At 33.1% G+C, this 17666-nt stretch overlaps 1 protein-coding gene across 1 annotated transcript; it reads left to right on the plus strand.

Moving 5' to 3' along the window:
• Nucleotides 1-12445: 12445 nt before the first annotated feature.
• Nucleotides 12446-17290, plus strand: LOC116017517 (ribonucleoside-diphosphate reductase small chain A). The gene is made up of 9 exons (XM_031258129.1): nucleotides 12446-12703; nucleotides 13716-13876; nucleotides 14730-14778; nucleotides 14862-14988; nucleotides 15419-15484; nucleotides 15595-15711; nucleotides 15899-16061; nucleotides 16134-16204; nucleotides 16801-17290. The coding sequence occupies exons 1-9, from the start codon at nucleotides 12544-12546 to the stop codon at nucleotides 16913-16915; spliced, it is 1029 nt and encodes a 342-aa protein (XP_031113989.1). The 5' UTR covers nucleotides 12446-12543; the 3' UTR covers nucleotides 16916-17290.
• The last annotated feature ends 376 nt before the right edge of the window (nucleotides 17291-17666 follow it).

Here is a 17666-nt window from a genome sequence, read left to right on the forward strand (position 1 = left end):
GAACACTGACTACCACCTCCTTTATAAATCTATCCAAAATCGCGTCTAGTATCACCACCGCCTTGCTAAGCAACAATAGCAACAGGCTGCAACGAAAAACCACTAGTCGCTGCCGAAAAATCATCTGTCAGCAAAAACTCCTGAGCGCCTAAAAAGTCGACCAACTCCTATAAAGTCACCGGTGTCTCACGAGTAGAGAGAGAGAGAGAGAGAGGCTGTCAAGGACTTGAACTCCAGGCGAAGACCTCTAAAATATACAAGTTTTGTTCATCAATGGAGACAGGTCTTCCGGCAATTACCACGATCTTGCGCGTCTTACTAAGGTAATCTGCGATTGACGCACCGCCGTGCCTCAGTGATTGCAGTTGCCCAAGTAAATTCAAAGCTCGAGCACGGGATGACGAAGACAACGCCATTTTGATAGCTTTCCAGACAGCCATTTAGGTACACTTCCCTACGGCCAGATGCATCACTTCTTCCTCCGAGAGAGGATATGAGCATGGAGAGTATGACATGGTCCTTCTAAACCTAGAAACCATACGCCAGATTCACTGTAACAGCAGTGGCAAAGGAGGCTTCATCAGTAGCCAGAGGCAGCGTCGCCGAAGGACAAGGGATAGAGCCGCCAACATATCCTAATTGGTTATAGCCAGGGAGGAAATGAACAAGTTGAGTTCTCCAAAACAAAAAATTGCGATTTGTTAGCTTGATGCTCATAAAATGATGAGCAGTAGACAGAGAGTGTGGTAACATAGACCAAGGAACAGTGGCCACATCGGAGACAGTTCGCTCGGAGAATTGTACTCCGACTGATCCATTGTTAGTGGCCATGGGAGAAAACCTAGCAACTGATACCAGATTAAAAATTGTATTATTAATCAATCATCTGTACAAAATTACAAAGAATAAATATATACAAACTATAGAGTTATAACCAAGCTAGAAGTCTAGAACTAATATTCAATTAGTATAACATTCCAAGTTTTAATGGATGTGTATGGACCGGTTGTGTTTTAATTAGTAGTAGTTTGCTAGCTTTGTTTGGAGATTATGCTATGTTTTAATTCGTTGGTTTTGTTTGGAACGTAATATTGCTTTGCTTTCATGTGTTTGGAGATTTTTATTTGATATTGACATGTCATATATGAAGGAAAATTCTCCTATAAGACCATTTCAACGGATGATGATCAATGAGACGATAGTTAGATTTTTTTATAATTATTACATTTACTCACATAAGTATTACAATTTTCATCATAAGTAATTTTCAACTCTTAATATTACATTTTGATTTAAAAGTATTATATTTTTCATCAAAAAGTGTTACATTTTTTGTCATGCATAAGTACTAAATATTCTCTCATAAGTAATAATTAAACAACTTACCTATGATTAGTATATATTACATTTTTCTAATAAAATTATTCAACACTAAATATTATATTTTGATTTACAATTAAAGTATTAAATTTTTTCTTATAAGTAACAAATAATTTATTTTTAATTAGTATTATATATTTTAACATAAATATTACATTTTCATCATAATCTAATTCGTCTCACAGATAAGAATTCGTGAGACGATTCGGACTTACTCATATATGAATATTTAATTATAGTGTGCAATTATTTAATCTAAAATCTTTATAAAAAAGAGTAAATATTGGGTTGACCTTTTAATTATCCTTTGTTGTTGTTGTTGTTGTTATGATTATTATTATTATTATTCTTATTACTAGTATTTCCATCCGTGCAATGCACGGAATGAATTTTCTATAATATTTTAAAAATATTTAGATCAATATATAATTAGATAAATTATAACATCAAATATTAAATAGTGCAATTGAAAAGATGGTTTAGATCAATTATGTTTTGTGATGTTATCCTTGCTTGAATTCGACCGAATAATAGCTGAATTAATAGGTAATGTGTAGATGTAAGCATCCGCTGAAACTTTGAGGATTTTATATAGCAACCTCTTTGTAAACAACATTGATAGTAGTAACAGAATCTTGTACATCCTCGTCTAGAGCTAACACCTTCATGCCATCAGGATGGGTAACTCAGGAAAAAGCCGCATACAATTGATTGTGATTAAACACCGGTTTTTTCAGCAATAACCCAACATGAGTTAATGTTTGGCCCTAGATTTTGTTGATAGTCATGGCATATGCGAGCATCGATGGGTATTGTTTACGCTGGAACTTGACAGGAAATCTCGTATTAGAATGAGTGAGAGATATTCGGGGGATAAAAACTTTGGTTCCTTCATGTGTCCCATTAACTATTATTGCTTCGACAATGTGAATGACAATCTTTTGACGATGAGATGCGTACCGTTGCAAAGACCAAGAGAGTGGTATATGTTCCGCAATAGCAGGTGCACTAACCTTTAAATCAATGAATGATTAGGAAGTCCAGACAATCTCAAACTATTTAGGAATTCAGGAGTCTGTACTTCTAATAGATTTTCACCATCTGATTCTACCTTACACAAAAGTCACAACTTATATATGTTCGTCCGTCTACAGTGTTCATGTCGCACATATACTGATTAATTTGATCAACGACATCTAAAGTCAGAGAGAGGATTGTTTGGCCTTCTAGGTGCGACTCATCAAGCATGCCATATCTCGCGCTTGGGAATGTGCTTTCCACTATAGTTGCAATGTGATTATGTCCATACTTCAACAAAAATTGTGCCGGAATATCGATCTCAAGCAACCCGTTGTATAAAAACCGCTACAATTTCATCTCCAATGTTTGCAATACTTCTTGAAAACCAATCAACCGTGTGTCTATCTATCTTCCTTTGAAGCTAAGCTCCGTAGTCTCATTTTCTTTGTGAGCCTCAATACCTTGCAATTCGTCCAAAGGTAGGAAAAATTAATAGTGGTTATGACAAATATTGGTTTAGTTGCTTTTGGAATAACGGGAAGAATATGTCTAAAATCACCGCCCAAAACTATTATGTTTCCACTAAATGTATTTTCAGCACTACCCGGTATAACAAATCTTAATAGATCCCTCATGGTTTTGTCCAAAGCTTCAAACTAGTGTTTGTGCGTCATCGGTGCCTCGTCCAAAAAAATCAATTTGCTCCATATTATAAGCTGAGCAAAGTCACTACCTTGCGATATATTGCACGTGGAATCTTCGTTCATAGAGAGTGGTATAGAAAATCTGGAATGCGTCGTCCTGCCTCCTGACAAAAGCAAAGATGTTATTCCGCTCTAAGCAACGTTGAAAACAATATCATCATAGCTCTTTATCTTTGACAATAACGTTCTCCACACGAACGTCTTGCACTCGAACCTCGGTAACCATACACAAAGAACAATCTACCTCCATTGGAATCAATATCATTCACGATAGAGTTGTAGACATTTTTTTGCTCGTCCGTCAATTGAGTTACCAACTTTTTCATTCTTTGTCTTCAACAATTCGTAGTCATACGCTAACTCTTCGGCTATCAACATGTTTTCCTTCAAACCCATGTTGCTTTTATCGGAAATTGCATTTCTGGAAAGTCCATTAGGCTTTTCCTCTAGAAAGATAGAAACTTCTGTAACTCCACTATAGCGAAATGTTTTTTATCTGAATTCGATAACACCAACTCTAAATAGGCCAAAAAAGAAACAAAGAAATCAACAAATTAGTTTATTTAGAAATAATGATAAGCTAATAACAAAGTCGAATCAATATATTAGTAATTTTAATCAAGAATTGTATTACCATATTTTATAATAGTAAGCAAACTTTGGAGATCAGGGAAAAAGACTGTCAGCGCTTTAGTTCCTTGAAATACTACACTGATTCATACCTACTCAAGCATTAAGGAGCCATCTGCTATCCCCATGAGTGCCATAACAGAGGCTCTCAAAGTCTTAATTGATGTGAGGAATCATCCACTGCTGATCCATTCCATCAATCACAATTTTGTCAATAATTTCATGATTAGATGCCATAGATTACAATATAGCTGCTCTGAAATACAAGTAAACTAAAAGCATGCAACCAAGGAAAGCGGTAAACTTACTAATAAAAGAACTAATGTTCAGATAAATATCACTCAAAACCATCTTGTTGATAGTTAAAGGTGATAAAATTAAAGCAAAGCAAATATTGTCAAAGAAACGTAATAAAAATCTATGCTCAAGGATATGAGTACTGTTAAGCATCTTGCTCATAAAGTTCCTAACAGAAAGATGCAAGGTATTGATTCAAATGAGGATTCTTATGGTATGGGAGGGCTGCAAAATTTTTTAAAAGATGATTAAAGATGAGAATGAGAAATCACCAAAGTCACAATAAGAATGAAAAAGAGAGTCAACCAAACCATAAGCCCTAGTCTTCATATTTTTGCAGCAACACATTGCAATGGAAATTAAAAAATTCAATTCTTTTCTCCTTCCGTCCTGTTTGCAAGGCATGGATGATATAATACCGTTTAATAGAGACTTCCAATTTTGACGAAGTAGATATAAGCTCGGCCTCGAAAGAACCAAAGCATGGCTTGAAAAGGTGAAGTAGATTAACCAAGTTCTGAGCTTAACATTTTGGAATGTACACAGAGAAAATCAAGTCTAACTGATATGAACCTAGTCCAAGGTTCAAATAAAGATGGAGTATTGTCCCAAGGAAGTTATCAATGCAAGGATAGAGATGGATCAAAATACCTTAGACCTCACGAGAAATCCTTAGTCTCGAATCCTCAAAGTACCTCGATGATGCAATCTTCAATCATGGTAGCTTCAAGTACCTCGATGATGCAATCTTCAATCAATTAGAGTCGGGTATAGTTTCCTTTGATTCAAGAATGAGTCCACGAACCTAAATCTAAGGTTGAAGAAAGGAAGATTGATTCGAGCCCACGAATCAATTTGCTAGTCGAGTCCACAACTAGCCACTAATTGAGTCCACAATTAGCCATAAGGTTTCTTACACAAGTGTAAAGAAAAAATTAAGAATTTTATTGAATGAAAGCCTGCATTTGACTGATATGATTGTGCCCTATATATAGGTATAGGGACATCATTATAATCCTAAATACAATGGGAAAAAGAATCCTAAACCTAATCCAGAAAGCAAGTAAATATAGTCCTATTTAGAAAGAGATTTAAGGAATCCTTTCTAAATACAAACTAGTGTTTTCTCTTTCATGCCAAACAATTTAAAATAATGATGACCAAAAATAATAGGGCTGATTTGGGCCTAATTTAATTCCCAAAATCAGCACTTAAACAATTATAAAAAGTCTTGAGTTCTTCTTCATCTTTTGCAATTGGGCTTGACTTGAATTTCCACCATCTTTGAACATAACCAATGAAGAGTTGCCTTGATTGTTTGGACTTGGGCCTTGTGATTGGCCCAATTGATACACTTAATGGATCTTCATTATGCTGAGCCGCATCACTAACAAACTATCAACTTGGAACCCTTTCCCGATATCAGTGCCTAATTCTTTCTCAAAAGCCTGAAGGGCTTTTGTAAACCCTCTGAACACAAGAAATAATTCTCTGACTAGCTCCTCAACATACTACAGATTCTCCATTTCTCCTTAAAAACTCACGCAACTCGTCCATTAAATATTGCAAAGGTTTGCATCACATATTCCGAAGTATGCTACTCCTAAGTCAAATGATAATTTAAGAATGAATTAACGACACATTCTGTAAAGAAACGAAAGGAAGAGAAGGAAAAATAAATCCAACTGGAGCAACTACTATGCTGCAATTCTTGGTGTTGTTTTCGCCGTCTGCAATTTCTTCCTTTAGATGAACTCCTCGTCGGGGGTTACATGTTCGCCGCCGAGAATTTGAAGCTGGGGAGGTTTAGCGAGAGGTTGGGAAGTCTTTTCAAGGGAAAATTTTATCCGAAGATGGGAATTGAAGAAACGAAACTCTCGCCCGAAGAAGAAAGAAGTTCAAGGTGTCATGTCAACTGGTCAACAATAAAATTAAGGACGTTAACAAGAAAGAAGCTCCACATCAGCTAACAACTAGTGCCATGTCATCTTGTTACCTAGAAAACCTGTGAAGACTTCTAGATGGAAAAAAAAATAATTGGTAAGTGGATCGAAATATATGTTCAGAAAGGTCAGGGTGCACCATGAAAAATCCAATATAGTTCATGGTGCGGGATGACACTTTAGCCTATATTATATTACGAATTGTATTACCATATTTTAATGTACAATTGTGGAACGAATAGGATTTGTATTTTCGTATTTTACAATATTAAGCAAACCATAATAGTATAGAAGTGTTTTGGGCGGAAAGTTAAAATAGAGGATTTTGTTTTTATTAATAGTATAGATTAGTAATTTTAATCTATAATTGTATTACGAATAGCAGAATATGAAAGAATATATTGTATTACGATTTGTACTACCATATTTTAATGTACAATTGTAGTACCAATAAAAATTGTATTATTATATTTTACAATATTACCCATACCTTAATAGTATAGGAGTGTTTTGGGCGCGAAATTAAAATGGAAGATTTTGTTTTTATTCATAGTATAGATTACGTTGCAGGGAAATATATGTACTGTATTATTACGATTAGTAATTTTAATCTATAATTGTATTACAAATATTAAAGTAGGAAAGAATATATTGTATTAGGAATTGTATTCCCACATTTTTATGTACAATTGTAGTACGAATAAAAATTGTATTACTATATTTTAAAATATTATGCACACCTTAATAGTATGGGAGTGTTTTGGGCGGAAAGTTAAAATGTGGAACTTTCTTTTTATCAATAGTATAGATTACGTTGCATGCAAGTATTTATGAAAAAATAGTGTGATTTGTGCATTTTTATTTGATTAACCATAAGAATGTGCACTAGTAGGCACAAACCTTTGCTTTGTATGGCACAAAAACATGCACTACAGAGCATAAAACTAACCTAAAATATAGATGATAGCTTGAACTCTATGACTGAACAACGTGCACTGTTAGTTGAGAAAATGTGCACTACTAGGCACAAAAATTTGCACTATACGGTTGAAAATTATGCACTGCAAGTATTTATGAATAAATAGTGTGTTTTGTGCAATTTTATTTGAGTAACCATAAGAATGTGCACTAGTAGGCACAAACTTTTGCTCTATATGACACAAAAACATGCACTACAGAGTATAAAACTAACTTCCTAGATGGTTAATAGCATGACTCTAAGACAGAAAATGTGCATTGTTAGGTATAAAAATGTGCACTACTAGGCACAAAAATGTGCACTACACGAGTGAAAATTATGCACTACAAGTAACTATGAAAAATAATATGAGGTAATTATGATAGTACCCTTAATGATGCACGTGTTTTTAAATCTAGAAGGCAATTTCATACGTTGGATTAAATTAGATCTATGGCTATAAGTCCATCTTATTTCTCACCTAAGGAACATAATGTACATAAGCCACTTCCTATATATATATATATATATATATATATATATATATATATATATATATATATATAAATCGCCAAGGACCTTGTAGTCCAGTGGCATCAAACCCTTCCTTTTATACGGGAGGTGGTGGGTTCGAGCCTCAGTCGAGTCAATACTGACTCTTGTGCTGTTCAAATGTGGTCGAGCCTTCCCGTGCGATTCGCACCACAATGAAAATACACACCACGCACCCAAAATAATGCACCATAACTCCCCTACCCTAATGGTGCATTTGCTAACACTCTGTGGTGTATATTTGCCATGGTTGAAAAAATCGCTAGGCGTCCGTGTATTTTTTTTATTTTATTTTTTATTTTTTAAAAATTTGTTTAAGTATTTTTAATTTCTTAAAGAGTAATAATTATAAATTATATAATACTTTAATAGTTAATACTAAAATATTAAATATTAACCTAACAAATATCTAAAGTTTGTACAATTTAGGATTATTTCGCTCACAACGATGTTGTTTTGAGTGAAGTAACCCATAAAAAAAACAATAGTTAATCGACCGACTAGAAGGCCTAGTCGGTCTAGTCGACGCCTAGGCGGTCAGCGACTAAGCGGCCTAGGCAGTGCTATGGCGGCCTAGGCGGAGCTTAGGCGGCCTAGGCGGTTGCCTAGCCGGCCAGCCGCCGAGACCACCATTTAATGTGATACGCTAGGCGGTCGATCAGCGCCTAGCGCCAAGGCGGGGATTAATCGGCGCCTAAGCGGGATTTTTGCAACACTGATATTTGCATACCTAGTGGTGTGTTTTTTAGTGATGTGTATCTAATGATGCATATTTGTGTGGTACATTTTCTAACAGTGAGTGGTGTATATTTGTATACATTGTGGTGCGGCCGCATTGACCGCACGTTAAGGGGTGGCCACACCTGATTATGACCCTATATATATATATATATATATATATATATATATATATATACATATACATATATATATACATATACATATATATATATATATATATGTATATATGTATATGTATATGTATGTATATGTATATGTATATGTATATATATATGTATACATACATATACATATACATATATATACATATACATATACATACATATACATATACATATACATACATATACATATATATATATATATATATATATATATATATTGTATTAGAGATTGTTTTGCCACATTTTAAGGCACAGTTGTAGTACGAATTGCAAATGTATTATCATATTTTACAATATTACGCAAACATTAATAGTATATCAGTGTTTTGGGCGGGAAATTAAAATGGAGGATTTTCTTTTATTAATAGTATAGATTACATTGCAAGAAAATATATGTATTGTATTATTACGATTAGTAATTTTAATCTAAAATTGTATTACGAATACGATTGTAAAAAAAATATATTGTATTAGAAATTGTAGTACCACATTTTTATGTACAATTGTAGTACGAATATGAATTGTATTAGCATATTTTACAATATTACGCAAATCTTAATAATATAGAAGTGTTTTTGAGCGAGAAATTAAATGAAGGATTTTATTTTTATTAATAGTATAGATAGATTACGTTGCTGGGAAACATATGTACTATATTATTACGATTAGTAATTTTAATCTAGAATTGTATTATGAATAGGAAAGTAAAACAGAATATATTGTATTTGGAATTGTATTGCCACATTTTAATGTACAATTATAAATTTTATTACAATACTTTACAATATTATGCACTGCTTAATAGTGTAGGAGTGTTTTTAAACAGAAAATTAAATGGGAATTTTGTTTTTATTAATAGTATAGATAGATATAGATTATCCATTTATATCTACCATATTTTTTTCTCCTCTTTTTGAATTAAATGTTTATTAAATTTGATTTAAATCATCATTAGATGTATATTATATTTTAATTAAATATTATGGATGTTGAACACTTAAACTATATATCCATGTATTCAAAAAAAAAAAAAAAAAAACTATATATNAAAAAAAAAAAAAAAAAAACTATATATGCATGCATAATGTAGGCCAGCCTCTATGTGCGTGTGTGAACTGTGAAATCCATATATGCCGGTATATATATTTTTTCGTGTTAACTTTGTATTGTAGATTATTTATTTATTTTTAGAGTTTTTTGTACTTATACAAATTATAATTATAATAATAGTAATTAAATAAATGTTTAAAAAGTAAGTATTAAATTTTATAAAATTAGTTTACATTATTGTTAGACAGAAAATATAAATTCATTCTTTCCTTTATATTTTAATTTTCAAATCTAATGATAATTATAATTTACTACTCTAATAAATTGCAAAATATTGTATATATGAATTAAATTTTAAAAAATAATTTCAAGTGGTCATTATTTTAATATTAAGTACTATGTATATTTTTAAGCATCACACTGTAATATACTAGTTTTATTTTATTGAAATAAAAATTTATGACTTTTTAAAAAAATGATTTAATTCACATGAAGTAATAGGGCATCATGTCTTATGGGTAAATGCATGGAGTAATTTAATGAGTTGAAGTAATTTATACATACTTTTTTGTTAATCAAAATTATAACTTAAAAAAATGTTTACTTGTACAATTTTCAATTACATGTGTATACCTAAAAATGTGGAATAATGTTAGTCAAATTACATGTGTATACCTAAAAATGTGGAATAATGTTAGTCATCGATCTGAAATGACTAATATTCTAAAACAAGAAAAAATGGAAAAAATTTGATGATATTTAACAATTATTGCAAATTTTATATATGCTCCATCCACTAATATGTTAATGTACATCTGACTTTAATATAATGCAGTTTTACCAATCATGAATGCATTGTTACATATTAACAAATGTAATTTGAAGCTTTGCAAAATGCACGTTTAGAATTTGCAATAATTAAAAAAAGGAAAAATGACACTTTTTCCCCTATGTTATGTGCATATAGCACTTTTTCCCCCTGTGTTATTAAAGTGGCAGTTTTACCCCCCTCAGTTATTTTAAAAGTGGTAGCTTTTCCCCCTGTAATGTTAAATTGACATTTTTACCCTTAAATAATTATTTCATTTATTTTTATTCTCCAACCAAGTATTACTAATATGTATGGAAGATCATGGTTCAATACGAACCTAATCGAACACTGTAGCAATTGAACTTAAATAGTATGGACGGTTACGGTTACGATTCAGAACCGAAAAAATAAAATAAAATTTGTTGAATTTAGACTATTTTTAAATAATAAATAAAATTAAAAATAAATAAATAAGTTTTGATTGGCGGTTCAAAATCGAAATTGGAATTGAACCGTACCGATTTATCAAAATAAGTGTTTGATCATTTTCACTATATATGACTGTGGTTCAGTTCCAGTTCACGGTTCAACAATTATTTAATTTTATTTTTTTCGGTTCTGAATCTAACCAGAACCGTCCATACTATTTCAGTATGATTGCTACAGTGTTTGGTTAGGTTCGAACCCAATCGTGATCATTCATACATATAAGTAATAATTTGTTGGAGAAGAAAAATAAATGAAATAATTATTTTTAAAGGTAAAAATACCAATTTAACATTTCAGGGGGAAAAATAGCCACTTTAATAATACAGGGGGAAAAAGTACTATATGCACATAACATATGGGGAAAAAGTGTCATTTTCCCTTGAAAAAATTAATAATGTTAATTCCTTCAATCTCCTTTGTAGGTATAGAGCACATAGCAAGAACTATGAAAAGTGTATGAAATTGCTTGTAAAAAATACAGAGAGAAGATAGCAGCAAATTAGCTTAAGAGCCTTTGTTATTAATTCTTGAGAGAATTTAGAGAGAGAGTATAGGAGCCCCCTTTAACTTGGGTCTGATGGCCTTTTTATAGGCCTAGAAAATCGACTTTGAATATATGACCTTTGACCCGAACGTTTGATCCCGACCTGACTACAAAGCGAGGGCAAAGACCGTAAAGGGATGTCAAACCCGGGGAATATTCCCTATCAAAAATATTATTGTATTATTTCTTTAATTTAGAATCATTTATCATCTTAAATAGAGAATTACTAGCATTATTTTAATTGTATTTTATAGAACAAATACCAATTTTGGTTTCACGACTATTAGCAAAATGACAATTTTGGTCCACATGTTAAATTTCTACCAATTTTGGTCCAATGACTATTGTTTTAGTACCAATTTTCATCCACGACTATTGTTTTAGTACCAAAATTCATCGCGTCGATGACCCGCCCGTTTAAAACGTGCAAAAATCTAAAATTGTTAAGGATATTTTCGTCATTTTCAACTTAATATCTCAATTTGAGAATGAATAAATAGATTTAAGTCCTAAAATCAATCAAAATTCACAGTTTTCCTCCTCATTTTACCTTAATTTGAGTAGGAAAACTGTGAATTGTGATCGATCTTAGGGTTTAAATCTCTTGATTCATGCTCAAATTGAGATATTGAGTTGAAAAGGATGAAAATACCTTTAAAATTTTTAGATTTCAGCACGTTTTAAACAGATGGGTGATTGACGCGATGAATTTTGGCACTAAAACAGTAGTTGTGGGACCAAAATTGGTACTAAAACAAATTGGTAGAAATTAAACATGTGGACCAAAATTGTTATTTTGCTAATAGACATGAAACCAAAATTGGTATTTGCTCGTTTTTTATACATGAAAGTTGTTAACTTACTGCAAAGACTTTGTGGTCTAGTGGCACGAATTGACGATCATCGAGCTCTAATAAGAGTGATATTCACTTTTTATATTTCAGTAAGTTGAGAAAGTAGTTATGAACAGATACAACACAATTTTTTAGAATTTTTTTTTTGAAAAAAAAAAAGGAGATGAGAAAATCTATGGCCAATATCTCAACTACCAAAACCTGTCAGTTTCTGAAGGGTTTTTGTAGGGTTTCACTCACTTCTCTCCTACAAGTTACAACCTCTACGACTCAAGTTACAACTTCTACGGCTCTACTTTCAATGTTTCCCGTTCTGTATGTGTATACAAATATTATAATAAATATAAAGATATATGCGTATATTTAGAGAGAGAGGCAGAGATAAGAAAGAGAGAGAACTTCAACAATGGGTTCGTTGAGAAATGGAGCAGAGAGAGGCGTGCATGAAGAAAACGAAAAAGACGAGCCAATACTGATGGTACAGTCCCAGAGATTCTGCATGTTTCCCATTAGATACCCACAATTATGGGAGATGTACAAGAAGGCTCAGGCCAGTTTCTGGACTGGTAATATGTGTACACGAGTGTGTGTGGGGTCTCAATTTTTAATTTTTCTTCGAATTTGGTTCAAAATTTTTATTTCTTCTGCCTATTTGATTGCTTCGTTTCTGTGTAATTCGAATTGTTTGTGTAATTATGATGCTTTTTCTTTGTCACGCATGGGATTTTTCTTGGTAGTAGCAGTATAGGCTGTTTAATTGATATTGGAAATTTTTGTTTCGTTCATTTCTTGCCTCTGCCATTTTGGGGATAGTTGAAAGAATGGGAATTATTTGATATGCTCTGTAGTCTGTTACATTAGTTGTACAAATGGATTTTTTGGGGTGATGGTGTGGCATGTGCATTGTGGTTTCATTTTGGTGGGGCCTAGAATCCCTTTTGGAATTTGAAGGGGTCAAATCCCTGTTTGAAGTGCAGTGACATTTGGAAGTTTTTTTTTGGAAGTTTCAAAATTCAAAGTACCATCATGCAATTGGAGGAAATAAGCTTTGTCTCTAAACCCCTAGGTTCACAAGCAGTAACATTTGAGAATTTCTAAAGATTAAGCACCATCTGTGTGACATTGTGCACCTTATCCTTTACTGCACCATCTGAACAATGTGGGGACCTTGTAGTGACCTTTTATCTTTTAAGCATCCTCCATATTATATGAGAAAATGTTGTGTACTTGAGCTAATGGAGGGCACTGACACTTGCACTAGTGCTATAAACAGGACAATTTCTTCTAACCCCATCACTGTTGACTGGTGGGTGATCTGTTTTGGAGAGCTCCTTTTCCATCTGAATTTAGGAAGCAATCAACTATGGAAAGTTGGAAACTATACAGAATGTGTTGAGTGGACAAAACAAAATCATTCACTGCATCAACTCTAATGTTAAATTGCAATACAGAACTGTTTAATGTCTCATTTTGGAATAATACCCTTTGCAGTTAGTCCTATTTGTCTCCTTTTGCATCTTTAATTTGGCTTAATACTGATGCATAATCTTTCTTCCTTCCCCTGAATTTGGGGTTCAGCTGAGGAGGTTGATCTATCTCTCGATGTGCAGCAGTGGGAAACTCTGTCTGATTCTGAAAAGCACTTTATAAGTCATGTTCTAGCCTTTTTTGCTGCATCAGATGGAATCGTTTTGGAAAATTTGGCAGCCAGGTTCTTGAATGATGTTCAAATTCCTGAGGTGAATGGATGCCTTTCTCTTTGGTATCTCTATTGAATTGTTTTGCAGTGATGTAAAAAAAAAAAAATAGCATTTTATTTTAGATCATTACTCTAGTTCTGCAAACAATATACTGTAGTTTTTAACAGCACTTAGAACCTGGAAAATCTAAACATGCTGAAGAAATGGTTTACTGTTGGGTATGATGGAGTACTTAGACCAACATTTTAAAAACTTACTGTTGTCTATTTTTAAATTTTTAGTACATTATGTTCAATGTGTTTCAAAGTAGTTGTTGTTTATAGTTTGAGTTTATATAAGCTGTTGCAGTGGGAATTCAATATTTTCTGGTACATATATAGAGTGCAAATCTTACTTAAAATTACCCATAACAAATTAAAAATAAATTGTTTAAACTAGAAGTAATAAATACTTAAAATAATCAGCAGAAGCCTATGATGATGTTGTTTGTAAGTGGCAGGAAATACACAAAGATAAACTGAACATCATTCACAAAATTAGTTGATGCATAATCCATAGGTTTGCACTAATATTTTGAAAAGAATTTTTTATGGATTAATGAATTAATTAACTGCCAATTTCAGTAGTTGGATATATTTTCCTCTAATTTATCATGGAAATATGACAGAGCATTCATGTGATTTAGGTGTTAACGGGACTTCTATTTAGTAATTTCGGTGTTAATTTTGAGAAATATAAATGTTTTCTTTTGGTTTGGTTTCATCTCCTTGCTCTAATGTTCTTTAGTTTCTACCTCTGAATTTATTGAGTAAAGATTCAAACCAGGTGATTGCAAAGGAGATATGCCTAAAAGCTGGTGCTTAGTAACATTTGTTTTACTTACATTGCGCAGGCACGTGCATTTTATGGTTTTCAAATTGCAATGGAGAATGTACATTCTGGTCTGGCTTTGTAACTACTTGTGTGATACTTGGAAAATATTATTCAGTACATATTATTCTGAGCTTTTTCTGTCCATGTGTAGAGATGTACAGCTTACTTCTGGAGACCTACATTAAGGATTCCAGTCAGAAAAGCAAATTGTTTACTGCAATTGAAACTATTCCCTGCGTTGCCGAAAAGGCCAAGTGGTCTTTGAATTGGATAGAAAGGTAATCAATTATGCTCTAGTGTTTGATTTACAAAGCAACATGACTTTAACTTGTCCTTTCTTAAGGATTTCTTAGAACTCTCCTCAACATCATTTTCTAATACTAGTAAAAATCCTGTCAACCCTGTTGCTTTATTAGTCGCCTTTCTCAGTCTTTGTTTTCTTACCATCAAATGCTGTATCATTCATAATTCAAAAGCCGTTAATGACAATAAGTACAAAATATTTGGTTAAAATGTTTTTTAAAGGACGCTTTAGCATTCCATTCTTATTGGCCTGCTTCAGGTTTTCCAATGACTCAAAATTAGTGACGCTATAAAGCTGGCATTCTTAACTGTCACGGTTAGGGTACATCTGTATTGGAGTGATGTGCCTTGAATGTATATTATTTTCTTTTAATGGATGTTTAGAGTGCTATCTTGAACATGCAGTTCCAGCTCATTTGTAGAGAGGCTTGTTGCCTTTGCTTGTGTGGAAGGAATTTTTTTCTCAGGAAGGTATGTTTCTGTTAAACCTAGCGTATCTGCTGGAATAAATTATATGACATATGTTTAAGTATTGTTTTCTGAAGATTGACATTAAATGCTATAACTTCTTCTCTTCCCAGCTTTTGTGCCATTTTTTGGCTTAAAAAGAGGTGCCTAATGCCAGGCTTGGCATTCTCAAATGAACTTATTTCCAGAGATGAGGGTCTACACTGTGACTTTGCCTGTCTACTATATAGGTATAGAACATCTTTTTTACAAGCATTCAAAGAGTTTCAGATTACTTTGTGCTAACAGTATTATGAAACCTCGTCTCCCTTTCATTTTCTTCTGTTTTTGTGCCTCCTTCCCAATTTAATTGATTGAATTAGGAAAATTTGGCAAAGGGTATAAGACACCTAGTACTCATCTCATTGAATTGTGCAGTTTTGTGCGAAAGAAATTGCCATGGGAAAAAGTACATGAAATTGTGAATGAAGCTGTTGAAATCGAGACAAATTTTGTATGTGATGCTCTTCCATGTGCCTTGATTGGCATGAATTCTGAACTAATGAGCCAGTATATAAAATTTGTTGCTGACCACCTCCTGGTACTAAACTTGCTGGCTTCCTCTCTTTTCTATTTTCTGTATTAAGCAAAGTGTAACGATTTAATTTCTCAGGTTGCCTTAGGGTACCAGAAGAAGTACAATGTAGAAAACCCCTTCGACTGGATGGAATTTATTTCCTTACAGTAAGTAATGATGCAAAAGAAATTGATCATTCCTTCATTTCTCATATCTGTGGAGTTATTTTAAATATAACAATTTTTCGTTCAGACCAAAGTATGGTTTTTACTTCTCACTGTTTGATAGTATTGTTTTGAGCTTGGAGATGCTATTCATTTGAAAGATAATTAGTGATATTTGATTGGCTGAGTCCTTTTTTCTCCTTGAAGCTAGAGCATAGAAATCATGATTAAAAACCAGTCACCAAAAATTTTAGTTACAGGCCAAGTACCTTGTGGTTTGATGGCATCACTGTTACCTTTCCAAACGGATGGTTACAAGTTCGAGTCTCATCCCAATCAAGGATGTTGGCATAATCATGTAGAGTAGATACTATAGATAGGTTAGTTTGTAGTTACCCAAAAAAAAAAAAAAAAAAAAAGAGTTCCAGCAGTATACTACTTGCACCAGAAGTCATCTGAACTTGTATTCTTCCCTTTGACATTCTGCCAAATGATATCAGATGGCACTTAACTCTCATTTGCGTCTGATTAACAAGATGTCTGAAAGTTGTTTCTAGCATTATGGTTATTACCCTAAAATCCCTCCCCACTTTGAACAGGGGCAAAGCCAACTTCTTCGAGAGGCGGGTGGGTGACTATCAGAAAGCTTCGGTTATGTCAAACTTGCGAGACAGCTCTAAGAATTTTGAGTTCAAGCTGGATGAAGACTTCTAGAGTTCTCAACTATCATTTTTTTGGTCTCCTAGAGATATATATGGATTACTTATTTTAGCATCAACTTTATGCCAAAAGATGGCATTTTCTTTCCTTTCTCATAATATTCATAGAAGAAGCATCTTGTCTTGTTTATAGTAAATGTGCAATGGCTATTAGGGAAGCACTAAGTTGGCTCAAGGAGAGAAATATGGACAATGTTCATGTGGAAATCGACTCCCTACACGTAGTGCACGATATTTTGAGTGAATTCTCTCACGCTTTTATCACTTTTGTTAAACGATTAGTGAATCAGGCTGCACATTTATTAGATATGCAGTTTGTTTCTTTGTCTGATTGTTTGGAGTGATTTTCCAATCTTCCCATCATTTGTAATGTGTTGTCCTCAGACTTTATTTAATGCTACGGTTTTATTCTAACAAAAAAAAATAGTAAATGTGCCTTTTTTACTGCATTTAGAAGAGTTTCTATTGCCTCCTCAAGTGATGAAGTGTATGCTTAGGGCATCCCCAATAGTGTTTTTAGCAAGGTTTTTACATATTTTTTGAGATATGGTATCCTAGGTGGAAGTGAGAGAAGAAGTAAAGAGAACATAGAGGTTCTTGCAGTAGAATGATTTTTGGTTTGCTTTGTGGGCCTCATCGAAAAATAAAAGAAATCCGCCTGGTGCATGTGAGAGGTGCGCTCGACATTAATCCGCTTCTTTTTTAAAAAAAAAAATTCAGATTTTGTTTTGTTTTTGTTTTGTGTT

This window comes from Ipomoea triloba, chromosome 1 (genome assembly GCF_003576645.1).
Source record: "Ipomoea triloba cultivar NCNSP0323 chromosome 1, ASM357664v1".
NCBI lineage: Eukaryota > Viridiplantae > Streptophyta > Magnoliopsida > Solanales > Convolvulaceae > Ipomoea > Ipomoea triloba.

Excerpts from the sequence above, each read along its gene's own strand:
- LOC116017517 (XM_031258129.1), top strand. The coding sequence starts at position 12,544 with ATGGGTTCGTTGAGAAATGGAGCAGAGAGAGGCGTGCATGAAGAAAAC. Across the intron at positions 12,704-13,715 it reads TCAGGCCAGTTTCTGGACTG|CTGAGGAGGTTGATCTATCT; the intron begins GTAATATGTGTA and ends TTTGGGGTTCAG. Across the intron at positions 15,485-15,594 it reads GGAATTTTTTTCTCAGGAAG|CTTTTGTGCCATTTTTTGGC; the intron begins GTATGTTTCTGT and ends TTCTCTTCCCAG.